The 27,796-nt window shown below is 37.5% G+C and overlaps 2 protein-coding genes, 1 long non-coding RNA gene and 1 other non-coding gene across 4 annotated transcripts; 2 read left to right on the top strand and 2 right to left on the bottom strand.

Annotated features, from left to right (window-relative positions):
* Positions 1-8,637: 8,637 nt before the first annotated feature.
* Positions 8,638-16,163, bottom strand: LOC136238587 (uncharacterized). The gene is made up of 3 exons (XM_066029142.1): positions 16,077-16,163; positions 15,946-16,002; positions 8,638-9,581 (listed from the first exon to the last, which is right to left on the bottom strand). Exon 3 carries the CDS (start codon positions 9,570-9,572, stop codon positions 8,772-8,774), a length of 801 nt encoding a protein of 266 aa, XP_065885214.1. The 5' UTR covers positions 9,573-9,581; positions 15,946-16,002; positions 16,077-16,163; the 3' UTR covers positions 8,638-8,771.
* Positions 16,164-16,249: 86 nt separating this feature from the next.
* Positions 16,250-24,812, bottom strand: LOC136238586 (proline-rich protein PRCC-like). Its single transcript, XM_066029141.1, has 6 exons — positions 24,639-24,812; positions 24,530-24,589; positions 19,840-20,316; positions 19,146-19,280; positions 17,273-17,347; positions 16,250-16,411 (listed from the first exon to the last, which is right to left on the bottom strand). Exons 1-6 carry the CDS (start codon positions 24,780-24,782, stop codon positions 16,325-16,327), a joined length of 978 nt encoding a protein of 325 aa, XP_065885213.1. The 5' UTR covers positions 24,783-24,812; the 3' UTR covers positions 16,250-16,324.
* Trnas-uga (transfer RNA serine (anticodon UGA)) lies at positions 22,878-22,959 on the top strand. The gene has a single exon. It is a non-coding gene; the product is annotated as a tRNA-Ser (tRNA).
* On the top strand, positions 24,354-27,034 carry LOC136238588 (uncharacterized). Its single transcript, XR_010693075.1, has 4 exons — positions 24,354-24,441; positions 26,434-26,500; positions 26,632-26,689; positions 26,823-27,034. It is a non-coding gene; the product is annotated as an uncharacterized lncRNA (long non-coding RNA).
* The last annotated feature ends 762 nt before the right edge of the window (positions 27,035-27,796 follow it).

Consider the following 27,796-nt stretch of genomic DNA (forward strand, 5'->3'; position numbering starts at 1 on the left):
AGTCGTGCACCCTGTAGAGAGTTCAGCTACAAGCAATTCACTCTTAAGAAGTTCTGCTACAAACAAGTCTTCATGCAGAGAGTTTAACAATCAAAATCCACCATGTAAAGACTTCAGCTTTACTAACAAGTTACTCTGTAGAGAGATCAGCTAGAAATAAGAGAGAGCTCAGCTAGAAAATGTCACCTTGTAGAGAGTTCAGCTACAAAGAAACCATCATGTAGAGAATTCAGCTACAAACAAATCACCCTGTAGAGAGATCAGCTACAAACAAGTCACCCTGTAGAGATATCCGCTGTACATGTTACCTTATGGGGATCAGCTACAAACAAATCACCCTGTAGAAATATGTGTTGGAAACAAAATTATCTTTCATTGTTAAATATACAAATATTTTTAAACAGACAAAAAACTGTACACAACATTTCTTCCTTTGTTCCAATATTCCTGCAGGAAAAAAAAAAAAACAAGTTAGAAGGAAGCACCAAAGCCAGTTAATGGCTGGCTTTGTGGCTTGCAATACAAAAAGAAGTGATATCTAAACCAAAATAGCCAAGCTGTAAAAAAAGAGCGTGGCCCCCAAAAAGGCCAGGATGAAAAAAGATGTGAAATCCATGGCAGCCAAGAAATGGCTGTGATGGTAGGTTAATGGCAAAATTTTTAATTACGACAATTCAGGTGAATTTGGTGCCGAATCCTAGTGGAGGAGGCAACACAAATTCACCCAAATTGTCGTAATTAAAATTTTTGCCATTAACCTACCATCACAGCCATTTCTTGGCCGCCACCTTGGATTTCACATCTTTTTTCATCCTGGCCTTTTTGGGACCGCACTCTTTTTTTACAGCTTGGCTGTTTTGGTTTAGATATCACTTCTTTTTGTATTGCAAGCCACAAAGCCAGCCATTAACTGGCTTTGGTGCTTCCTTCTAACTTGTTTTTTTTTTCTTTTCTGCAGGAACTGTGGAACAAAGGAAGAAACGTTGAATACAGTTTATTGTCTGATTAAGAATATTTGTATATTTAACAATGAAAGAAAATCATACTGTAGCTAATAAGGTAACTTCTTATACATAACTGAACTGTAGCTGAAACTCCCATTGTTTGTTCTCTACAGGGTGACTTGTTCGTAGTCGAACTTTCTACATGATGGTTTCTTTGTAGCGGAATTTGGTACAAGGTAACTTCTTCTAGCTGATCTTTCTACAGGGCGATTTTATTTGTAGCTGAATTCTCTACAGGGTGGTTTGTTTGTAGCTGAACTCTCTACAAGGTGACTTCTTATAGCTGAACTATCTATACAGTGATATTTTCGTAGCTGAACTGTCTACAGGGTGATTTGTTTGTAGATGAACTCTCTACAAGATGATTTGTTTCTAGCTGATCTCTCTACAGGGTGACTTGTTTGCAGCTGAACTCTGTACAGGGTGGTTTTTTGTAGCTGAACTCTCTACAAGGTGACTTCTTCTAGCTGATCTCTCTATGGGACAATTTGTTTGTAGCTGAATTCCCAACAGGATAATTTGTTTGCAGCTGAACTCTCTACATGATGGTTTCTTTGTAGCCAAACTCTGATGTGGTTGTAGCTGAACTCTCTACAGGGTGATTTGTTTGTAGCTGAACTCTCTACAGGATGGTTTCTTTGTAGCTGAACTCTCTGCAAGGTGATTTCTTCTAGTTGATCTCTCTACAATGTAACTTCTTGTAGCTGATCTCTCTACTGGGTGACTTGTGTCTAGTTGTACACTCTACAAGGTGATTTGTTTGTAGCTGAATACTCTGCATGGTGATTTTTTGTAGCCAAACTCTCCGCAGGGTAATTTGTTTGTAACTGAACTCTCTACAGGATGGTTTCTTTGTAGCTGATATCGCTACTGGTGACTTGTTTCTAGCTGATCTCTCTCTACAGGATGGTTTCTTTGTAGCTGAACTCTCTACAGGGTGATTATTTTCTAGCTGAACTTTCTCCCGGGTGATCACTTCACAGCTGAATCCTCTACAAGATGGCTTCTTCTATCTGATATCTCTACAGGTGACTTGTTTCTAGCTGATCTCTCTACAGGATGGTTTCTTTGTAGCTGAACTCTCTACAGGGTGATTATTTTCTAGCTGAACTTTCTCCCGGGTGATCACTTCACAGCTGAACCCTCTACAAGATGGCTTCTTCTATCTGATCTCTCTACAGTGTGATTTGTTGGTAGCTGAACTCTCTACAAGGTGACGTTTTCTAGCTGAGCTCTCTCTTATTTCTAGCTGATCTCTCAACAGAGTAACTTGTTAGTAAAGCTAAAGTCTTTACATGGTGGATTTTGGTTGTTAAACTCTCTGCATGAAGACTTGTTTGTAGCAGAATTTCTACAGAGTGAATTGCTTGTAGCTGAACTCTCTACAGGGTGCATGACTTGTTTATAGCTGAACTCTCTTTAGTGTGACTTGTAATAATCTGAATCACTACAGCAATATATTCGTAGCTGAACTCTCTATAGGGTGACTTGCTTCTTGCTGAACTGTCTATAAAATTAACTGTTTGCAGCTGAACTCCCTACAGAATAAATGTAATAGAATTCTATAATGGAGTAAATAAATTAGCTGAATGCTCTATTAGGGTGACTGTTCTATTAGAGTATCTTGATCTCGCATTTGCTACACGGAGTTGGCTTTCGAATCATAAATCAGTGGTTTGTAATCCGATCCTTCTGTACTACTGCAAGGACTTTCTATGAAGATTATTCCAGCTATACACCGAGTTTACCCAATCACATAGTTAATGCTCCCACACTTAATGATTTTAAAAATTTTCTTGACAGTGGCTGGTCTACTTTATTGTATGATTATTAATTAGTTAACTATTATTGTATATAAGTTTTTGCTATGTAGTTGCAAATTTGTTAAATTCTTTTTGTACAGATCAGGCTTTACAGGCTCCTTGAGCCTTCTTTACCTGTAATACTAATACTAATACTGATTTTCAGCTCATTGCTCCAAGCGGTTTGCCTAGTAGGCGTAAAAACTAATACTTTTTTTATTCATAAAAATTGATCGCATAATTGTGACACAGCCTGTCAGGTTGGGTTTTGTGTCATATCTCCGTGGTCTTTATCTGGATTCCTTTCAAACCACCAAAAAACCACCATCTTCAAGTAAATAAAGTAAGTGGTCCTGATCGTATTCCTCCCTATATTCTTAAAAACTGTGCCGAAGAAATCTCTCCAGTGCTAAAAGTGATATTCACCAAATCATTCACAACAGGTACTTTACCTAAAGATTGGCTTACAGCTAATATATGTCCAGTTCACAAAAAAGGAAGACGTGATGATGCTTCTAACTATAGGCCCATCTCTCTGACATCTATTTGCTCCAAAGTCCTTGAGCACATCATATATCACAACATCATGAATCACTTAAACAGCAACAATATTCTCATAGAGAATCAGCATGGGTTCCGAGCAAATCATTCCTGTGTCACAACACTAACAGAAGACATATCATATGCCCTCGATCACCGGAAGCAAGTTGATGTAATCCTTCTTGACTTTGCTAAAGCTTTCGATACTGCTCCCCATCAACGACTCTTTACCAAACTTCATTTTTATGGAATTCAGAATGACACTTATAACTGGATTAAGGCATGGCTTTCCAACCGCACCCAGCAAATCCTTCTTGATGGTATAACATCTAGTTCAGTAGCTGTAACATCTGGTGTCCCTCAGGGCACAGTCCTCGGTCCTCTTATGTTCCTGTTGTACATAAATGACATCACCACCAACATAAAGTCGCCTTTACGAATATTTGCAGACGACTGTCTTTTGTACAGAGTTATTAACTCTCCAGAAGACACCATCATTCTCCAACAAGACCTAGATCAAATCTCAGATTGGGTCAAAATATGGCAGCTTAGACTAAATGTGCACTAATTCGATGTAGCAGATTCCTAACACCAATAGTTCATCACTATACACTTAATTATTATTATTTATTACAGGTAATTTATAAGGCTAAACAGCCTGTTACACCTGATCAACAGGTAAAAAAAGTACAAGTAGACTAATTACATACATTTATACATAGTGTTAGATGAATATTGGTCAATCAATTTTCTTAATAATTCTTTCCTAAAAGAAACTGACCAGCATCTCTACCTGGGGATCATGTTGAATAAGACATTGTCATGGTCGTCACACATATCAAACATAGCTAAGAAAGCATCTAATACTTTAAATTTTATAAAGCGTAATCTGAGTGATTGTTCAAGAGAAGTAAAAGCACAAGCATATCTTACCATGGTAAGACCCCAAATGGAATTTGCTTCAGTTGTTTGGGATCCCTGTTATAATGTTGATGTAGACAAATTGGAAAAAATCCAGCGTAGAACAGCCAGGTGGGTCATCAGTGATTGCAACAGAACTAGCTCCGTGACACAAATATTAAATCAACTATCCTGGCCTACCTTACGGGCACGACGAAAGATATCTAGACTGCAACTGTTCCACAAAGTTCTCCATCAAGACATATCCCTCAATTCCCCATATTATCAATCCGTAGAGAGACAAACAAGACACTATCATCCCTTGCATTTTATCCTGCCCACACCATCAACAACATCTTATCAACAATCATTTTACTCAAGATCAATCAAAGAATGGATTGAACTGCCTGTATTTATTATAGAGATGACAAACTATGATGAGTTTACAACTAACTTGATATCACACTTTACAAACAATCAGCACCACACTAGTTAGTATATAATTGTACCTAATACTGTGATTCCCTTTTTTCTTCCTGGGCACACCAGCTGTGTTGACTGCCCAGTAATCATAAATAAATAAATAAAACTAAATAAATAAATAAAGGCACTCCTACGATGGTTACTCCACTTGCATAGCAATTTTCAACTCATTCCATGAAGCGGTTTACCCTGTAGGCGTGGCAACAAATCGATCTTGTTTTATGCGAATAATCGGTCATAACTCCCGAACCATTCATCGGAGTTGCACCAAATTTGATGCTAGAATTCGCCTTCGGACTCCCTTTCTGTGTGCAAAATTTCAAGGCGATCGGATCACGTGTTTGCGTTTTATAGCAATTATTGCAAGTGTGCGAAAACACGAAGAAAAAATAAAATAAAAGAAAAAAAATCAAACCTTTGGTAGCTCGTATCTCGGACATGGCTGGAGCGATTTCCTTCAAATTTGGTATGTGGACTCCCCTGGCTGGCGGACAACTCTGTAGCAAATGCGGTTCCAATCGGATAAGGGATCACCGAGATACAAAAGTGTGAAAAATGACGTTTTCTTTCTTCCTGTCAATATACCCATGGTGTGCGCGCCGGCTTCTTGGGCCGCACGACACACTATCGTGTTTCTTGATAATATGATTATTATTATTATTATTAATGGACAAAAATTGCTTGGCAGTACAAGACTGTCAAGCTAGGCCGCAGGCCTTTGAGAGTGCCCATATCTTGTTGTTCTCCATAAATCATCAAGATTCTTCTTAAACAATGCCACGGTTGGTGCAGAAATAACATATCCTGGAAGAGAATTCCACAAATTAACTACTCTGTTGGTGAAAAAATTATGCCTCACTAGCAGCCGAGATCGAAATTTAAAGAGTTTACGGTGGTGACCTCTGGTGGTATCCGTATTACTCAAAGTGAAAAATGAGGTAGGGTTGATGTCATAGTAACCATTCAATATCTTGTAGGTCTCAATTAGATCTCCCCTTTGACGTCTACAATACAGTGAATATAAACCAAGTCTCTCTAGACGAGTTTCGTATGGTAAATCAAATAAACTAGGTAATAGACTAACTTGGTGGCACGTCTCTGTACTTTCTCTAAGAGATCAATATCTTTCGCCAAGTACACTGTTAAAAATGAAGTGCTATGATAGCACCTAAAAATGCTATGGTAGCACCTAAAAGTGCTAAATTTTGACTGTTCCAGTCAAAAAATAGCACCTAGAGGTGCTACCATAGCACTTCATTTTTAACAGTGTAAGGGCTCCAGACCTGGATGCAATACTCCAAGTGAGGTCTGACATACATTTTGTACAAAAAAGTCAACAAGTCAACAGAAAAAAAGTTTGAAGGACCTTCTTAGCAAACCAAGAACTTGCATAGCTTTTGCTGCAGCCTTACGACACTGTAGAGATGGTTTCAAGTCTTCAGTGCACCAAATACCAAGATCTTTTTCTTCTTGCACTTCTGTGATTTCAAAGGATAAGTTGGTGGAACTGTCCAGCATAGAGTAGGAGAACGGAGCAGAGTTACCAATCCGCATCAGCTTACATTTAGCTATATTGAACCGAAGCAACCATGTGTGAGACCACTGCAACAATCGGTCAACATCACTTTGCAGCCTAAGGTGATCGTCAAAGCTATGAATGACAGAATAAATTTTTGTATCATCAGCAAACATTCTTACATTACTTTCAATAAGGTCTGGGATGTCATTAACATATAATATAAACAACAAGGGCCCTAAAACAGACCCCTGGGGGACTCCACTCACCACTTGAGCCCAAGACGACAAGTGACCATTCAACACAACTCTCTGGAAGCGGTTGGAAAGAAAGTTTGATAGCCACAAAGACAAATTACCACGAACACCAAATGCTTCCAACTTGGAGATCAATCTATGATGAGGTACAGAATCAAATGCCTTTAATACTGTAGTCTAGAAATATGACATCAATGCCAAATCCTTGATCCAAAGCAGAAGTCCACTCTTCGATTAGGCTTTGAACCTTATTCTTTCTTCTTGTTAGCATATAATATGAAGCATATACTGTAGCAATTTTTTCATAATTAAAGGGATTACCAAACAGTACCAAAACAGATTAATTTGTTTTACCGTGATTTTGCAGCATTATATTTTAGCTCTTACTCCAATAGTAGCTGTCTCTGACTGTATCTCGTACAGATCCAAATCTTCGACTGGAAATATATGTATTCTGTGTACTTATATTTAAATGATTTGTGCTAGTAGAAATACATAACACCCCAAAATAAGTTTTAGTAATTCAAAAAAGCTGGAGTGCATGAGTCATACTTATGTAAGATTTATACTTTAGACTGTTGAATCTACAGTGAAATTTCAAACCATAATGTTAACTGTACTTTTAAAAAGCTGGTGTCAACTTCATACTTTAATATACAGGAGTCATATAATTATGTTAGATTTATACTTTTGGATTTACAGTAAAGTCGTCCTTTGATATACAAAACAAATAGACAGAGATCAATTGCTATTTAGTGTTTTGTAGCAATGAAACACTTACAAACATGTCACATTCATGCACTTGTTTAGTTTCAAAGAGTCTACTCTTAGCTAAGAAATAAAAATTGCAAATTGAATTGTTGTCAAACCACAAGTGGAGAAGTTAAGTGAGTATACACATTGTATTTGTGTATGTTCTATATTACAGCATTTTGCATCTCAACTGATCAATGGAATCTTACCTTTACCAATTTCCATCTTAGCCTCCAGTATGTTTATCATTAATCGTGAGTATATAACACATTGCTCACTAGAGCTGTGACCTGGACCAAATGTAGTAACCAATCATAATTATTGACTCCCTATTACTGATTGATTAAAAGTTTAATGATTAGTTTTACATCTTTCAATGTAATTATAGTACATTAACAGTGTTTTTTTTAAATCAAACATGCTGTTTGACATAAGAGTAAAGGGAAAGAATGGCTTTGTGATGTGTAATTAACAATAGGTGGCCTCCTTGTTCACTTTAGTACCCTCTTCATGACCAAAACTGTAAACAATTCTGTGGTCATGTGATCTAATTGTATAATTGGTTGTTGCATACATAGCCTGATTATCAATCACCCGTCAACAATAATTGATTGATAACCGATTATTGCACAACCGATTCACAGCCCTATTGCTCACACAGACTAGTTTGCATAAACATAAACTAAACAAAATTTCTTATACAAATTTGTCTTTGGACACATTGAAGAGACGTTACTGGTTGACAGCTGGCATTGAGAGTAATAATTATGGCCATAGGATGCTTTAATCTTCTTTATAACCTGAATATTGCATACTAGCAATCTTTTTGCTACAACAGTTGTGTACTCCGCAAGTGTTTCTAATTGTTTGTCATCATCCACTGACTTCACATAGTCAATGTGCACATCTGCAGTATTTGTAAGTTACTATGGTATGCATGGCCCCACTTTACCAGTGGATGGTTTAACCAGCTTATCATAATTAGATTCCAAATGAGAAGAAAGAGTTATTGTTTTTAATTTAGTTAAATACTTGCCTGACTAGAAATTGCGCGGCATACCTGCAGCTGCAAGCTGAAATTACTTTTGCTTCACATATAAATTTACGCATGCATATCATGCATTGGAAACTATCATAAAATTCAATTACATTCAGAGAAATCACCAGAACTACAACACGTCTATGCAATTCCTTGCTAAAATCTTTGGGCCTTTCATGTACAGTCCTGCATATGCACACATGTGCCTATTAAGGGTGGCATTCATAAATAAAATCTTGTAATTGACATAATGGGTAAACAGCTTGGAGTTGTGTGATCTTTGATGGCACAAGAACCATATTATTCGCATTCATATCACTGTTCGTGCATGCATTCACAATACTGAATTAACCCAACTGATATAAAAGCAAAATATTGTACAATGAAGTGTGTGCATTTGATTGTATGTACCGTAATACAACAGATAATTACATCGTATTAACTAATGTGTGCATGCCTGTTAGAATTGTTAACATGTCATGACCAAAACTTTAGTTTCCCCCAAAACCATGAAGCAAAACTGTCAATTGCTGACCCTATCGTGGAGAAGATACCTTGACTTTGTAAACTGGTATCAGTACTGAATGTGACACTGTCATGCATATGATCATTAGACCTTTTCCATTTTCTTTTTAATGATTGCAATTTCAAGACTTCCCTTGTAAAGTTTTCCCTCATGTCCTTAACTATACCCATGTTTGTATAAGCCTGCAAAGCTCGCATCTTATCAAAGTCCATAGATGACAAGGCACTCATGAACTTGTCGCACTCTTTCCTAAACTTTGCTATTAGCTCAATGGCCTTTGGTACTATTATGCTATCATCATCTTGATCAATATTATATCCAATCTTACGATGCAGTACAGCCATCTTCTCTTCATCTTCAGGACTGAAATAAAATTCTGATTGCTGTTTCTTTAAATCACAATACTCCGTAACATATTGTACATGGCTTTCAAGCTCTTTGATAGGTCCCATCCATTTGTTAATATACTTGATTTGTTCAGCAATTACATCACGGTCATTTTCAAACTGCTCTATCTGCTCATTTTGCTCCATCAACTTCTGCTCTTGATTTTGGATAACATGAATTTTGTCCCTCAAGGTATTATTTACAAACCAAACTTCATCTTTTAGAAAACCATTTTGTTCTTTTAAGTCATTATTTTCAATCCAGGTTGAGTGAAAGGTATGAACTGCCATGAGCTCGAGACTAATGACAAATACTAACATGTTGTATTTGTTTCCCTTAACCCATCCTACAGTATTGACAATCATGAATTGGACCTGTGGACAGTTATCATATTTGTAATTAAAATATTAGAAGCTCATCAATAAACTACTGTAATTCACTTTATTTTATGCAAGCGATTTTACATTTTACATGACTGCTCTATTAGAGTACTTCAGTCTTATGCAGCACTGGTAGCTACAGTAGTGATAGTGGTGGTTGTTGGTGGGGGGTGTTTGAGGCTTAATTATTGAGTAATAGTTGAAAGCTAGCTAATAGGTACAATATAAAAGGCAGTAGCTAACCCACACAGTTAATGTCTGAAAACTTTGGCTAGTAGCTTTAAGACATAACCCCATGCAAAGTAATTAATTTTGCATCCAAAATTTATATTTTACAATAAAAGAATAAGTGAAGTATAAATAATATGGCAAGATGACAGACAACCACTGATCCTAATAATTTATGCAATCTACATTTTCTATGCCCATGTTCAAGATACTACCATGATTTGCTTCTTTTTTTTGCTGTTGTAAAATAATTTTCGTATGCAAAACTTGTATGAAAATTTCTTACACAAAAATTTTTATATAAGATCAAACTACTCTAATAGAGCAGTCATTCACATAAATCATACGAAAATATTTTTACACTAAAATTTTTACCATGAAATTTATTTTGCATGGAAATAAAGCAAATTACAATAATCCCAATTTACTTCCCACAACTTTGATAACATAAGTAGAAACTTTAGTATTAGTTAAGTTTGTAACTGTATGTGTAGTCAAGTGCTACGGTTGTAACTACTGTATGCATACCCAGGCTGTTCCCACAGACAGTTAATGCAGACTTGCTGCATTAAAAAGCAAATAAAATAAACAATACTCCGCACAGCAGTGTGTCATGCAACCTTGAAGTATGATATCAGGCACATACATGTATGATGGCATAATGAAACAAAAGTCCTTGGTCACATGCAACTACAGAGACTAAACCAAATCCAGCATGGCAATGATGAATACAAAAATGAATACCGGCAATTATGCATGCACCTACCAATATATTGCCCCTACTTGACTATACTGGAAGAGTTGACACGAAACTGTTGCTCCAAGTCACTGTAAGGTATTGACTGTTGCTCAAATAATCTTTTGCCACTGTTTTAATGTCAAATCCCCTGCGTGTTGCAACTGGGGCTTATGTAGGGGGTTTTACAAGCAAAATATAATTTACATTACAGCATGTCAAATCTCCACCACAATATCTTGAGGGGGAAGGTAGTGGAATGGTAGGTGTATTTATAGTCAAAGTCAGAGGACATTGGTCACATGTCATAACTCTATGACATGCAATTATGCAACCAGGTGCTAAAGCTTGTGTAACAGCTATAAAAGCAACATGTTGTACTGAGGAGGCTTGTAATTAATTCAGGGGCAGTGGAGCAGGCCAAAGAGTGAGGGGGTCAGGCCAGCTGTAAGCTGAAGACCAAAAAGAAAGGTAGCTAACAACCTGCTGACAATACCTGCCCTCCACATATGACTACACACATGTAACTAAGTAGCTTGCTACACTGCTTCTCTGAATACTATGACTGCTCTATTAGAGTATCTAGATCCTGACTGTTCTATTAGAGTATCTCGATCTTCTCTTGCTAACATTGTCCCATAAAAGTGCCCCCCCCCCCATCTCCACCACCTATGAATTAATTAGTGTAGTGGTTCCAGGATGCACCAGTATGGATAATGTTGAAATGAATGGTGCCAATTGCAATCCATGACCAACCTCCTCTGTGTCCCCAATGAATTAAAGTAGGTAAGTTATAATAACCGGAACTGAAATCAGGAATACAATGGAATGACCAAACTTTTCTGTTTGCTGTTTAGCTTCTTGTGCCGTGTCCGTTATGCAGTTTATTGTACTAGGCTCAACTGTACTTTAGCTACTAGCACTTATTCATAACTATCAAGACTGACTGTGACACACCGTTTGCTTTGTAGATCAAATTACTCTAATAGAGCAATCAGCTATTAAACAGTTACTATAAACTAATCTTCTATAGAGTACACCCTGGCTGTAGATTATGGAAAGTTTCCAACACAGATTTAGCATATTCATGCATACTGTGTAATTACTATTAGATAATATTACACTGTTATTTGATTGCTCTTTTACAGTAATTAATTTTGATCTTCGAACAAACAGTGGTGTCTGTAAGCCTCACAGTCAATCTTACAAATGCTAGTAAAATATAATAAGCATAAGCAGCTATACATGAATGACAGGGTTCCAGGGAGCCATAAAAATTTGATTACTCATTCCATTCAATTTAGGCCTGCATCAAATATGCCAGCATAATTATAGGCTGGAGTGCTTGCCAGCATAATAATAGCATATTAGGTGGATATTTCGAACTATGGAGCTTAATTCCATGAAAATAGTTTGATACTACCTAATAGTGCAAACTGCAAGAGTACTCAAATGTATTCATTGTACATAGCTCCTTAGATCGATACTTTCTAATAGAACAGTCACTTTGTAGTGAAATTGAATGATACCGTCATTTAAACAATGAGAGAATGTACATACATATACAATAAAAGAGTGAATGTGTCCTTGGTCACATGCAACCACAGAGAAGTGTTAAATAAACACCAGTGTGGGCAAGGCAAGGTGTGAAATATAAAAATATATATGCGTACACAATAAAATTTAATACAGTTTAAATCAGTTCAGGTCTGGAGAAAACCACTCACTGCATTTCTGGGCCATAAATATTCTCTGTGAAGCTGATATACATTTCTTTGCTGCAGTATCAAGCATTTGTTGCACCATAGCCTTTGGAAAATGGAAGGATATAATGCAACAGGTTCAGCACATTCTTAACAGAGAAATGCTGATAATGCCCTAGCACACTTACTCATAAAAGTTTGGGAAGTTTAAATGATAAAGTTCTGCCAAAAGTTGTTGGTAATCCGTATTCAATTTCGTTCTGCTTGTGGGACCTGGCTGACTCCAGATAGTCTAATAGAGCATTCACTGATTAAAATGTTCCAAGATAATTGTAAGAAATGATGCTAACCTAGGAGCATAATGCAAGCAAAATGTGAACACTGAATAGCATAATAGGTGAAAGTTTAGGGAAATTCCTGAAAACATTTTGGGTAAAATTTTGAGCATATAACATTTGACTCAGTTCTAGTTCCATTCCTGATTCCAGTTCCGATTATTATTTGCCATTAAAGTCTATTCTTTGAGATGTGGTAATGGTAATTGCTGTGGGAACTTAGGGGGCGTCTCCAAACTGATTTTGGTACACTTAACGTCATAATGACGTTAAGGGGGGAGGGGGGTTCAGGCCATGACGTTATAAATTTTTATTAAAGCAGTTATAGTGTAAACAGCTAGGAATAGAGGAATTGACGTGATTAAGCTGCTATGCTGCTTGTAGACTATGTTTTCAGGTAAAGAATATAATGTTTTGTGCTTCTATTGCCAATGCATTGTTTTCATAGTGTGACGTTAAGGAGAGGGGGTCTGAAGTTAGCGTCATTATGACGTTAAGCTAGGGTCAGCAAACCGAAAAATCAACTTTTACAAATCGATCCCCCTACCATTATGGGATGTTCATTGTGGTATCCCATTGCTAGATCCACCATGAAACTGGAGGCACGATTGTTGTCTTCACAGAAATATCGATTTTAGTATTTCGTGAGATGCAAAAATTATTTTTAAAATTTCGTACTCCACACAAAGAACAGGATAGAACTTGCTGCTTAGCTAGATATTATCTATAGTTAATGTAGTTAAAAAGTACACACAGTAATAAGCAAATGATTCACTGGGTTCCCGGCACAGGGTTGCTTTCTCTCAAAAAGCAGAAAACGAAACACAAACTTTCGAATTCAAACTGCCCTACCAGCCAAGACAAGAAAAGCCAACTCTTCCTCATAGTGATGTGATAAGGTTGGATGCATAGTCTGTCTATGCTGTTAGTCTGGAAAGGATCTGAGGCTTCTCACCATCTGGGTGAAGAACGTCAAAATTTTCTTTCAAGGAATTCTCTCAATGGTACCAAAGTGCTTTCCAGTACTTCTGATGCCACACTGGTCACTTAATTTTGTTTAGAATGATGATAAATATGGATCAAAACGTTTGGCAGTAGTAGTAGTAGTTGGTGTTTCTGTGATTTCATATGATGCAGTATTCCAGCAGCTCACCAGGAGCTCCACTAGTCTGGCGCCGCCCGCCCCTTCGCAAAAAGTAAGGGTCTGGTGAATTACAAATACCTAATCATTTCAAAAGGAATTCAATTAGACAGCGTACGTAATGCTTGTTACGTCAGATGATTGCACTTCAATTCGAACAAAAGTATTGTGTTGCCAAGGCGATTTCTGTGTGAACGTCATTGGCATGCACTAATTGGCTAGCGCCGAATCTGGGCGCTAGAAATGATTTAGTATCTGTATTTCACCAGACCCTTACTTTATGCGAAGGGGCGGGCGGCGCCAGACTAGAGCTCCACCTAGCTCGAATCAAAAATGAAATTTTTTTTTCGGTTTGCTTTTAGATGTTTTGCAGCATAATGGTGATGTAGGTGATCTAGTGAAGATTTGAAGCTGCTGTGGAGCGTGAGAGGTGAAGTCAAATTTGGACGATTTTGCTGCCTCCCTTGATGCATAGCTTAGAGCGAGGCGTGGAAGCCAAGGGACATCTTTTGCCATAGTTTTAGTTTATAATTGATGATTGTTGTGGCTGCAGAAGCGATGGAAATGGCTAGAAAGCGCGATACAATTCTTTGATGCTGCAGAAAAGTTTGACGCTCGTCACCCAGATGGTGAGAAGTCTTAGATCTTAACAGCATAGACAGACTATGCACCCAACCGTATCGAAACACTATGAGGAAGAGTTGGCTCCTCTTGCCCTGGGTGGTAGGGCAGTTTGAATTCGAAACTTCGTACCTCTTTGTCTGTTTTTCAAAGAAAGCAACCCTGTGCCGGGCACCCAGCAAATCATTTACTTATTTCTGTGCGTACTTTTCAACTACAACAACTCTGGATACGATTTGTCTAAGTAGCAAGTTTCATCCAGTCCTTTGTGTGGAGCATGAAATTTTAAAAATAAATTTTGCATCTTGCAAGATACTGAAAACAATATTTCTGTGAAGACAACAATCGTGCCTCCGGTTTCATGGTGGATCAAGCAATGGGATACTACAATGAACATCCCACAATGGTAGGGGGATTGATTTGTAGAAGTTGATTTTTCAGATTGCGGACCCTAGTTAAGTGTAGCTACCAAAATCAGTTTGGAGATGCCTCCTTAAGGCCAATGAAACTTGATTCCCAGTTTCTTGCTCAGAATTTTGAAAATTTGATGCGGGTGGGCGGTTATTAATCATTATTTTCCAAAAGCACAACACACATCCCAAACATGAAGATTTCTACCAAAAACAGTGAGATCTACATTGATTACTCTTGCATAAATAGCTAAAGTACGTTACTAATCCATATAACAAGTGATTTTTCCATTAGAGTATAGCTGATTGCGTAAAAATGACTGCTCTATTAGAGTATTTCGATCTGAAATACCAATAATGAAATTCCTTGCGGGTGTATCAAAAGCATGCGGGCGATGACGCGAAACTGCTAATCAAGTTTCATTGGCCTAACTAGCATATTAATTTTATAGCTATCTACCTTAACATTTTAATGGCACTCCCCTCGTCTCTAAGACATAATAAATCTAAGAATTATTTTGACCTAAGGCCAATGAAACTTGATTAGCAGTTTCGCGTCATCGCCCGCATGCTTTTGATACACCCGCATGGAATTTCATTATTGGTATTTCAGATCGAAATACTCTAATAGAACAGTCACTTTTACTCTAATAGAGCAATCAGCTATACTCTAATGGAAAAATCACTTGTTATAGATTAGTAACGTACTTTAGCTATTTAATGCAAGAATAATCAGTGTAGATCTCACTGTTTTTTGGCAGAAATCTTCATGGTTGGATGTGTGTTGTGCTTTTGGAAAAATAATGAATAATGAATAATAACCGCCCGCCCGCATCAAATTTTCAAAAATCTGAGCGAGAAACTGGTAATCAAGTTTCATTGGCCTAACTGTGCTAGCTATCCTATAGTCTCGCGTATAGTTTCTTCAAACCACGCTTATCGATTAACATGAAATTTAATAGACTGGCGGCGCTGCCCTTTGCATTGTTAACGTAGGGCGCCGCCAGACTAGTAATTTAATGCCAACTTACTAGTCTCGCGTGGCCAGACCGCTTTTTCTCCGTCACGGCGCTTATCGATTAGAGATTATAAGCGCCTACTCCGAAATAGGCGCTTATAATCTCTAATCGATAAGCGCCGTGACGAAGAAAAAGCGGTCTGGCCACGCGAGACTACCGACTTACTTCTGGCCTTCTAAGCTTGGGAAGTTCCAATATCAATCCAAGAAGTTCACGAATAACCTTTATCCAAAAGGAGACACTCGTGAATATATTCATAACGAGATTCAAAATAGCCATATTGTCAAGGAACGCACCTCGAACTTATCCAGTCGAAAAACAATACACACTGAACGGAAATACCCTATGACGACAAAACGAATCCCTTGTGACGACAACGGGAATCCCCTAGGACGACAAAGGAAATCCCCAATACGGGACAATACGTAAACTACTAAATTTAGCACAGATTTACATGCAAAAGTTTACATTTCTGAGCAATAAAACGTGAATTAAATTATACATGTACATGTAAATGGTGTAAAACAATCATGTGATAAACATCTCAAAATCCATATTTCATTCTTGATTCTCTCCTACTGAATTTGTTAGCCGCCCATTCTTGTTTCAGTTGAATCTCCTTCTCTTTAGCCTACAAACAATAGTGTCAACACACCACTTCAAAGATGAAGCCTCAACTTATTTAATTGTTTCATGGGCTCAACCAACTGATCCACTTTTCAGTAAATTGAAATATCATAGACTACTTGCCGTTTTAAGGTGTGGTCATTTATCTGTCACCTTTCCATACACTTACCAAGTTTTGGTGGTCAAAAAATCTATTACAGCCCATGGCGGTGACAATATTTCAGTGCTAGCCAGATTTTAGTATGGAAAGTAGATTATAGTGTGAGGTTTGAGCTATTGATCATATAAGATGATTCCTATCAGTAAAAATACAGTTCTACAACTATCTATTCTTTGAGCACAACCCTTCTATTCTATACAATATATTCAACTACTATTCACCCTCAAAATGTCTTCAATACATATTATGGATGCATGAAAGGTATAGAGGACTTGCATGTGTGACGACACAGGCTAGCAACGGTTGTCAGGTGGCCATGTTTTGGGACAACTTTCTATGGCACACATTTCACCAGAACAATGGTGGTAACTTTTATTCACTGAGTGCTGGGTATAGTGCCACTGGGATGAAATAGAATTCCTCAACACATTGGCTCTGTGAAATACGTGTTTCTAACAAGCTGGGTATTATTCATTCAACAACTTGATACCCATACACTTCACTATGGACCATCACTTAATAATTTATCTACATACTTCTAAGGTGTGGTGCTTATTAATTAGAAATTATAAGCATTCCGGGTAACACTTTTAGTTTGTAAAATTGACAAATACAGATCTGGCTTGCGAGACCTAGTGACTCATACTCTTGCCCATGAAACAATTATTCAAGTTGAGATATGTAGCTACTGGAGTGATTGCTCACCTCATGAATCAGATAAGTGAGCTGATGTTTCTTCTTGTGTAGTGCAGTAACCCCTCCTCTTCCTCTTCCTCTACCCTACAATATGGCAAAAACGCACATACATTATACTAACAATGGTAGAAGAAAACACTCTAACAGAATACACAGAGTAAAAGTATTTTGATACCACATCATGGTCTACATGGCATAGAAACTACAGCACAAAATTGAAACAAAAACAATACAACGGTTAATGCTATGGTTACTTGTAGTGGTGTGCGATATATCTAAAAAATATTGATATCGCAATGATTTGTCGATATCGTATCAATTTTCGATACTGCTTTAGCAGATTTCGATATTTATCAAAAAGGCAATATATTTCCAATAATTATCAAAATATCGAAGAATATTTCAATAAATCTACAGCATTTAGTGTGTGATTGTGCAATCACGCTAGAAATGAATGTTGGTTCTGTACAATCTAGCCACTTTAAAAGCTTGTCTACCAGTTTTCTAGGCTTATTATTTATATGCAATAGCTTTAGAGTGTAAATTGTATTTGAAGCATATTTATAAATATCGGCTGCCCACGCAATTACTCCACCCACACAATTAAAAATCGATATTTATCCCATTATCGTATCGAAATAAAAATCATGATATCGCACACCACTAGTTACTGGATGACTGTGTCAAAGCCTAAATAAAGCAATAACTACTGCCCACCATTGCTTGTACAGTACTTGAAGCATTCCTGTCAGAAGCAGAGAGTGGTGTTAAGTAGTGTTGCACCGATATCCAAATTAGCCGATTATTCCGATAACCGATATTAAGCAACAGAATTAGCCGATACCGATAACCGATCCGATATACACTAATAACACTAACACTCATCCTCATCATTATTAAATGGCTCATATTAGTGACATAACCATTGATATACAGCTCATTCTAGGCTAAAATGTATAGTTAGATGTATACCACAAGTAAAAGTTACTCATGGTAAACAGGTTTTAAGTACATTTTACTACTGCTATACAGTTGAGACAAGTGGTTGGCACTACATAGAAACCTAAAAACCTCAGTTTATTGTTGGGCATGGCCTAAACCCTGACAGTTTATTATGGGCATGGCTTGTAGTCACTGCTAAACCATTAACACATAACTTAATTAAAATGCCAAATAACTTATGTCTAGCCTCCCCCACATCATTATACTACACAGCGCAGTGGAGATTAACATCGGCCTTGATTTAATCAAAACCGATTAATCGGCTAGTAGCCAATATCGGCCCGATACCGATTATTGAACCGATTATCGGTGCAACACTAGTGTTAAGCCTTTCACAATTTGAAATACACCCTATAAGGATTGTACATCATGTCTGTCGAAGCCACCCCATGAGAGAAGTGAGGAAGACATAAGAGGGATTGTTGAATGTGCTAGCAATGTAATACAGAATAGCATTGTTGAGAGAACACTAGCAGATTGGGTAAAAGACGATCACTTGAGAATCCTTACAAATGCCACTAGCTTATTGCTACATAAGCACATGCAGAGTATAACTACATTCCTGGCCTTCTATATTTATAAAAGTCACAGTAGCAATATATGGTACATGATAATCATAATCACAGAATAATGAAGTTCTCTATTACAACATACACATTGGACAACCTTATTATTGGTCAATTTGTTCCCATTACACAGAGTGGGACCTGCCCCGAGCCAGTCACATATGGGCAAAAAAAATCTGAATTGACAGTTACATTAGGCTTGTCACTTTGTACACAAGTATCAACACATTTGGGGATTTTCAAGTTGGCTGGTGACCTTATTACACGGTTACCTTGGAGCAGGTCTCAGCATACAATTGTACAAAATAACTCACTGATCCCTGGAAAGCAGATTCCTCTGAAAATTTCTTTAACTTCTCTCGATCCATTTGTTGAACTACATCTCCTTCATTGATGTCTACAATATTAATGTCCTCTCTTTTCCTCTTCTTTCCAACTAGCTTCCTCATCTAGAAGAAAACACTAATACCAGTAATTGTATTATTGTTAAAAAGCTGATTGACTATCAATGGACTTAGTGATACATAATTAGGAAAAACCTAGTTTTACAGCGAACCTCGTGGTCTTGTTGCTGAGGTCATGATACACTGTAGCTATGCTTGGAATCTACTTGACATGGTCACTGGTTTTATTAATGAGGTGTCAGCTAAGTGAGCTCATTATAGTGACCATGTCAAGTAGGTCCCAAGCATAGCTACAGTGTATCATGACCTCATTAATAAGACCACCTCATTATAGTGACCATGTCAAGTAGGTCCCAAACATAGCTAAGGTGTACTTCATGACCTCATTAATAAGACCACCTCATTATAGTGACCATGTCAAGTAGGTCCCAAACATAGCTAAGGTGTACTTCATAACCTCATTAATAAGACCATCTCATTATAAAGACCATGACAACTAGGTCCCAAATTCATGACCTCATTAATACGATCATTTTATTATCCCAGAGTTGGTCCTATTAAATTACAGCATTTCTAGCTCTGTAAACCAATAACATACACTTACAGCTTCAGGATCCAAATTGGTTGAATCTTTGCCATCTGGTCTACCTGGTAACCTCCCTTGTACACCAGCAGGACTGTGTAACTGCTGTTGCTGTTGATGTAGTTGCTGTCCACTTTGTGTGTCTTCAATTTGTTGGGGGTCATCTACCAATGCTGTACCATCTCCTTCAAAGTCGTATAAACTAAACGGGTCCACCTTCGGCTTCTGTGGCATGCGTGGTCCTACTTTAACAGCTGGCACTTCAACTGGTTTAGATTCCAAATGAGAGAAGAATGAAGTTCCAATACCATCTTCTGGGTCTTCTTTATCAGTAGGTGTAGGCTGTGCTGTACCTGTCAAGTTTGACTTCTTGTGTTTGGTGGCACTGCGGGCAGCTTGTATTCTTGACTGTACATTGGAAGGAACTAATCCTACAACCTTTCCTTTACTGCCTTTTGGCTCAGGTAAAAAGGACGCCAGTCCTGACTTGGCCCCTGGCTATAAGATAAGAACAAAACAAAATAAAATAGGTCATTGCAATACAATGGACACATTTTTTTGAGACCCAGAATTTTTGCTGCAATAAAGCGGTTTTCCACTTTGGAGCTTGAACTATTAGGGGGAACCAACATACGTTTTTCTATTGTGTCCTTACCTTAAGAGAGCTTGTTAAAAGATTTTACTACATATGCATTAGTACTTAACTTTTGCGCAAAAAAAAAATCATAAAAAATATAATATTTTTGCATGATTTGGTAAAATGATTGTCAGCTATCATTTTTTAAGTTCGGTGTGTCTTAGTTGAAGCCAATAGTTACAATATTAAATACAGCCATACAGTTGGAAACTTTGCCCAACAGTTACAGATAGCTAGTTGTGTGTAATAAAATTGTGTTTAAATAGTTTTTGCAAATAAAATTTATACCATGCAACTTGAATTGAAGACTTGGAACATCTAGGAAATTATAATTGGTGTCCCCAGCTACATGTCTAGGTCACAAACTGATCATAAAACTATTTCTTACCACACACACTGGTGGTTACATAAGACAGATACGGTAGCTTACAATACACATCCCAGCGTGAGTACTCCATATTAAAAGAGCTCAGTTTTTGTTTATGTAAGGGAGGGACACACCCCTTTTCAACTCATAGGGATACAAGATTTCTGTAAAGCCCACGCTGTTGATTTTGGTTGTTACAATACTTGTACAGCCCAATAGGAAGCTATTCACATGATATTAAGAAACCATATTTCTAGCTGGCTTGAAGTATACACTTCAGAGCAGACTCAAACCTTCGTAGAGGATTTTTTAAAGAAAACATTATACATAAACTAATAAACAGTCAATAGTTCTGAGCATTGCTCATAGCGTAAAGTGGATTGTTCAAGTGTTTCCTTAGCAACAAAGATGTGCTATTAATGACATAGATGCTGTTGTTTGCTGATATCGATGGCTACAGAGCTAGTGATGCTTCTTAGGTTACTATGCCACCATCTATACAACATCTTATCATCCTGACATTGTTATCTACAATGAGCAACATCATAAGATTCAATTGCTAGAGCTAACATGCATGTTCAACTACACTGGACATTTACAAACCGCTCGTGAGCACTAATCTAACAAACCAAAGTAATCAATTATCACTTTCAGAGCTAGGGCATAATACTCTATACTTAACAGCTGCTTGGCCATTTTCTAACTCCCTCCATCAGAGCTCTGCAAGCTACAGTCTGTAGTAACTTGTAAGTCCATCTTGTAGCTATCAGCGTATCTTTTAGCACATGATTGTCCTGAATGGAATACTTGATTGTAATTTAGTTATGTCCTTGTTAATGTAATGTTTGTGTTGGTATTGCATGTCATGTTGTGGTTTATTTTTGTTTTTTCCTTACCATGTTTTACACTGTGCATTTTATATGTGTAGTCGCATGTATCCGAGGTATTTGTAATTGTGTGTTTTGAACATCATAATGATGTCTCTCTCAAAACAATTAACGAATTACTAAATAATATGGGGACATGACTACAACATGGAACGGACTGGGAAAACGGACTCACAAACGGACTGGAAGGAACTTCTCTGAAAACGTTTTTTTTGCCATAGAAACTCACTAAATCGCTGCTACAAAGAACATAACACATAACAACAGTTTTAAACAAACCTCTAAACGTGTGCTCAAGCCACCATTAAACCCTGGGATAATTTACAAAGCACCACTCTGCCAGTGTGAGCGCCTGTGACAGCAAAGTTGTCGGTTAGCTACAGTTTAAATGAACAAAAGACTGTATTTGTAGTAGCCTTGCAGTGCCTTGCCAGCTGATTAAATACCACGAAACCTACCTGTCCACACTAACTGTCACCGAAGAGTGTCTTAACAGGCTTAAAGCTTGTATCTTGTCTTGTTTACACATGCAAAACAGAAAGTGCGCTTTTAATTAAACACAAAATGAATACAATTTCAGACTATCTTTAAGCGCAGGGCTTAATATCGGCTTGAGCACACTTCGACATCGTGTTCAGAGCAGTTCAGAGGTTTGTTTCAGGTTGTTGTTGCCTGTTATACTCTTTCTAGCAGCTATACAATGAATCTCTATGGCCAAAATACGTTTTCAAGCGAGTTCTTCCCAGTCCGTTTGCTAGTCCGTTCCGTGTTTTAGTCATGTCCATAATATGGAATACATAAACGCTATGCACACTGCATTTTATAATACAAAACAAAAGGTACATTGACTACACTACATAATTTTAAAAGTACAGTATACAGTAACTTAAACTTACATGGGCCCCTGGTTTTTGGAGAAGCAAAATCAACTTATTTAGAAGGAAACTATATTGGTTGAAAGTCAGTCAGAAACTGAGTTTCATTTAGTGAAATTAAAACTTTGACTCAGAGGGTCTTTCATCATTACAGGCTCTGCTGTAGTGTGCTGATAATAGCGAGGTAGTCTACTGATACAACAGCACTCATGTTGTAACAGTACTGTGTAGTATAACAATAAGAACCACATAGCACCACTAAAGAGTGCACATAATAACAGCTAAATACATGTGCAGTGATGGCCGAGTGGTTAAGGCGTTGGACTTGAAATCCAATGGGGTCTCCCTGCGCAGGTTCGAACCCTGCTCACTGTGTTTTCCAATTGTTTTTTTTTAATTGTTTTTTTTTTTTAATCTTGACATTTACCAAGCAGTACCCACTCCATCACATACAAGTTTTTGAGACAGAAAAAATTCAACAAGTCACTTAAATATTTCCATATCATACTACCTTCAAAAATGCTAAGCTTTGTCCTACCTATTGAATTCTTCATGTAAGCCCAAAATGTAATTTAATACACAAACTGTTAATAGTCAGGGTGTAACTAATCACTGGACTGGACTACTGGACTGGAACACTGGACTGGACTACTGGACTGACATATTTTTGGTTTCTACACATTTTGAGGTTGATTTTATTGAGTCTTGCTAGCTAAGGGTCTTCAGAATAGTTGCAGTCTGCTAGTAAAATGATGAGTGTGAGGAGTGGAGTAAGCAAAAACTGACTTCTAGTGATTTTCACTACTTATGTTCCTCTACAGTACATATACCTATACTCCTTATCAGTATGCTGCAGAGAATGTGCTAGTTATGGTTAACCAACGATGAAGTCTTGGAGCTGAGATAGTAGCAATGCTAATAAATTTGGTCACATATTACAGTGTGCCAACCAGCACGGTTAAGAACTAATCATGATAGCAGAAAAACCCTACAGTTGTGTATATTGCACGTAGGAACGAATTTAGCTACAATAGATTGTTTTAGGAAGGATAAGTTGTGTCTGAACTATTTAGTTCAAGGATATAGTGTATCATAGGTAGAACAAATATAGTTAAATGATTTTTGGTTAGCTATTGCTATATATTACAATCTCCAAAACACAATACTAAGACGTGTATAAATGCTGCAGAGCATAACAAGTAGCGAGAAGTCAGTTTTTGCTTACTCCACTCTTCATACTCATCATTTTAGTAGCAGACTACAAGTTCTCTGAAGGCCCTTAGCTAGTAAGACTCAATAAAACCAACCTCAGAATGTGTAAAAACCAAAAATATGTCAGTCCAGTAGTCCAGTAGTCCAGTCCAGTAGTCCAGTCCAGTAGTCCAGTCCAGTAGTCCAGTCCAGTAGTCCAGTCCAGTAGTCCAGTCCAGTGATTAGTTACACCCTAATAGTCATAGCATTATTGCAGTAAATCTGGATTGTAATCTTCTGGGATTTAATTCTGGCAGTGTGAAAATAACTATCCCTTGACGACTTGACCTACACTGCAATATCAGTTTAAAAGGCCCCTTGACTGCTTGATTGGATCTTGATCTGGGTCACAAGTATTTCAACAGACAATATATATACAAGAGGATGTAACATGCGTGCACGCTGTAAGGAGATCTGCAACCGCAGTCAAAGTCCTGACTGGCTGAAATTTCACTTTGACCTGTGACTAAGAGCCTTTTTCAATCTTAGACTGGTGACCTAGCAACGATGTTTTAGTATTTTTTGATTGTGGGTTGGAAATTGTTACCCTTGACTGTTGACTTGGCACGAGTTTGGTAGCATTGACTTTAGACATAGACTTCTACAGTGAGTGCCTGTGTGTCGTCACCCCCTTGTATATAGCCCTATAAGCTACACCCACTTAACATATACAGTACAATAACATAGTCTTTACCGGCCTTGGTTTCCTGACAACTGGTGCTGTCTCATCATCTGAATCATCAGAATCTGCGGGCTATATACGAATACATCACACGTGTTTTAACCTTTTTATATTTTAGTACCGCGACGTTGTTGAACGATGGTAGGCCTATTTTCACGCTCTGTCGTGCTGTGATAGACGTCCCCTTGGATATTGTAACTGTTGGACCTTGAATATCGTCCTCATCGCCCGAAGTGTTGCTGTCGTCGTAAGCAACCAGTGCCATGTATTTGTTATAATTCTAATATTTTCGTGATTTGGAAGATCACTGTTAATAATTAGCGCCGGCGGGCCCTAGTACTTTCAATGCATTTCGTGAATTCATTCCCTCCACTTTTAAGGGTTTGAGTTAGCAGGCAGTACATGTTCCGCACACAACACAGATACATACAGTAAGCATAGAACTCTCTGTGGTTAGCTACTAATGCTCAGCATCACTTTTTGGTTGCAAGGAACTGTCGCTAGCCGTTAGGCTCATTACTTCAACATGGTGGATTTTCAGTTGATCTTGTGACAATTGAAATTGACTGTCTAGGCTATTTCATGCCAGTGACTGTTACAAAACTTAATGTATGCCCTCTACCGAAGAGTACAATATCAACATTGCATAGCTACTTCAGCAGGCAGCGGCTCATGTTGCCATCTCCTGTTTGTAAAGGAAATTTAAGGGATGTAGTCATTCTGTTGAACTGTTGATATAGCTGATTATTTAGTTTTATAGTTACTATTTAATTTTTTTTGTCTTGCCGGGGCTCCAGTTATTGTAGTAATTAGCTATTAGCCAATCTTTTTTTCAGCAGTAACTTGGTAACTCTGAGACCACTAGACTCCTGACCCTTTGTAATTATATTGTGTATGTATAATTGTCAAATTATGTCATCATCATGTACAACAGATAGTGGGCACAGTCTGGCAGCACTTTGATCCCTTTTGCAAAAAAACTAGAGTTGTAACAATGGAATGTAACGAAACAAGAACACCCTAATAGCAACTTATGCAATTCTATAGGGTATACGCGTCTATGGTAACTCCGCCGAAACCTTGACTGTTTTCTGTAAAACGCTACAAATTTTGAATGCTGGAGTAACCATATCCTTCCTCTACATACAGGGGTAGCTATGCGAAGGGACGAATGGTAGGCACAATTCAGTAGATACAGCAGACACAGTCACCTCAACTCAACAGACTCAGTGGACACAACTAGCACACGGTGTCTTGATATACCGTGTGAATAGCCATTCAGAAAACAACACTGAGCCAATCAAATTATATGCATAACTTTCAGTGAGAATGATTATAAAACCTGACAGTAACACTATGAAAATGTCAAAGGATTGTGCTGAAGCTATGCATGTGCTTATTATTGATCTTGTTGAGAAAAAGTAAATCTCAACACATGTCAAGCTGATATGCTTGAATTTGGTGAGTATGTATACCCTATACCAACGTGCAATCTATAAGGCTTTCTAATAGTGATTACTAAATTGAAATCTTAAAATAAAGAACCTTATAACATCATACAAAACCACCCATGACTGTGTAAATTAATACTTTCCAACACTTGATCTGTAAGGGGCAATCACTCAAAGTTTATCCAACTATATACACTGTTGACTTTACCTACTTGCACTATCTAGTATCTACATGTTCATTACAATCCATGTCATTTGACTAGACATATCATTGGCATTTGGAAATAGGAGGAGCCCAGTACTGTACCCTTGAAACACCATTCAATACTTCAGCAAAGCTAGAACACACACACACACGATGCATCGGTATCCAATATATAGTTAAGTTTCTGATTCCATATTTTAGTCTAGGTACATAGTCAAATGCTTTAAAAAGTTTCATTAGCTACTCGTTTTAACTGATAGGGAGGTCATCAACTGTCTGTAAGAGTTAGAGCTCAGTTGAGTGGTCTTCATTAGCCAGATCAATCAGGTGAGAGAATGTTACAAACTTTAAAGTGATACATGCATTATACTGCATAGATGACCTTAATTTGTCTGTGATCTTGCTACACAAGTCTGTAATTAAATGGAATTTATGTCACCTTATATTTACCATTATAGCTTTCTTCCAATCTGCTAGAACAATAATTTGATGTACAGAAATATGGTTGAAGGAAAGGTGAGACCTCATCAACTAATGATTTCAGCGATTACAGTATGCACATACGGCAAGAATATTCTGCCAACTATTATCATTATGATTTAGCCAACATGACGGCACTGCTTACAATGATCCTTTAACTGTTTTATAGCACAGTCCTGTCACTCTTGGTCGGATTCCTTTCAGATTGGTAGCTACGCTTCAAATCAACTATTGAAGGCAAATCTTTTAATCTGGATTGTAATTTGAGTCCTGTTACACTGCTTCCCAAAGTGACTAAAACATTTATTGTTGAAACATTCATTACCATGCAATGTGTAAAAAATTATGCAATTGGTTTTAGCCCAGTAGGTCACATATCATGAATTCTTAGGCCTGTTATATGTAAGTTTCTTGCAGGAGCTAATTAACAGCATTATTATAAAAATACATAGAAATACTATGTATAATGTAACTACAAACTAGATAGCTGGGATGTACTTTCCTGGTAGTGTCAGTTAACTATGTTTTGAGCTACTTTAAAAGCCCCTTGGAGCAACAGATCAACAATTGTCTCTGTAGACACAGTGTCAGCATCCTCACCCTCAGCCTCAGCCTGTTTGATTAATGCACGGCTTCCAGTAAGCATATCGTGAACACGACGTTGAGTCTCACTTTGCTGGGACATCATTGTCTTGAGATCACCATCAATCAACATTTCTTGATATTCAATCTCCAATAATTCAAACTGTTTTAAGAGGTCCTCTGTTGCTTTCTTTGTCCTGGAAATCACCATGTATCCCTTAGGCAGCTTGTGATCAAAGTACTTCTCTAGTTTGTCTATTTCAACATGTTCATCATGTGTAAGTGCTTCCTTGCTGCTTAACATTCCCCCACCAGTGGCATTCTTCTTCTGTAGTTCATAATGTAAAGCACTAATAATAAATAATACCTGCTCATTTTTTGAATATTCTCCTGGACTAAATCCTTCTCCTTCCTGATATTTTGAATATGATTCATTTGGGCCTTAAGTGTGTCAATTGTGTCCTTCAAATGATCACGTTCTTTCTGAAAATTGGTACAATCTTTTTTAAGTGTCAAATATTTGGTGTCAATCTCCTGTATCTGCTCTTTCAGATTTTGAAT

The sequence above is a fragment of the Dysidea avara genome, chromosome 11 (assembly GCF_963678975.1).
Source record: "Dysidea avara chromosome 11, odDysAvar1.4, whole genome shotgun sequence".
Lineage (NCBI taxonomy): Eukaryota > Metazoa > Porifera > Demospongiae > Dictyoceratida > Dysideidae > Dysidea > Dysidea avara.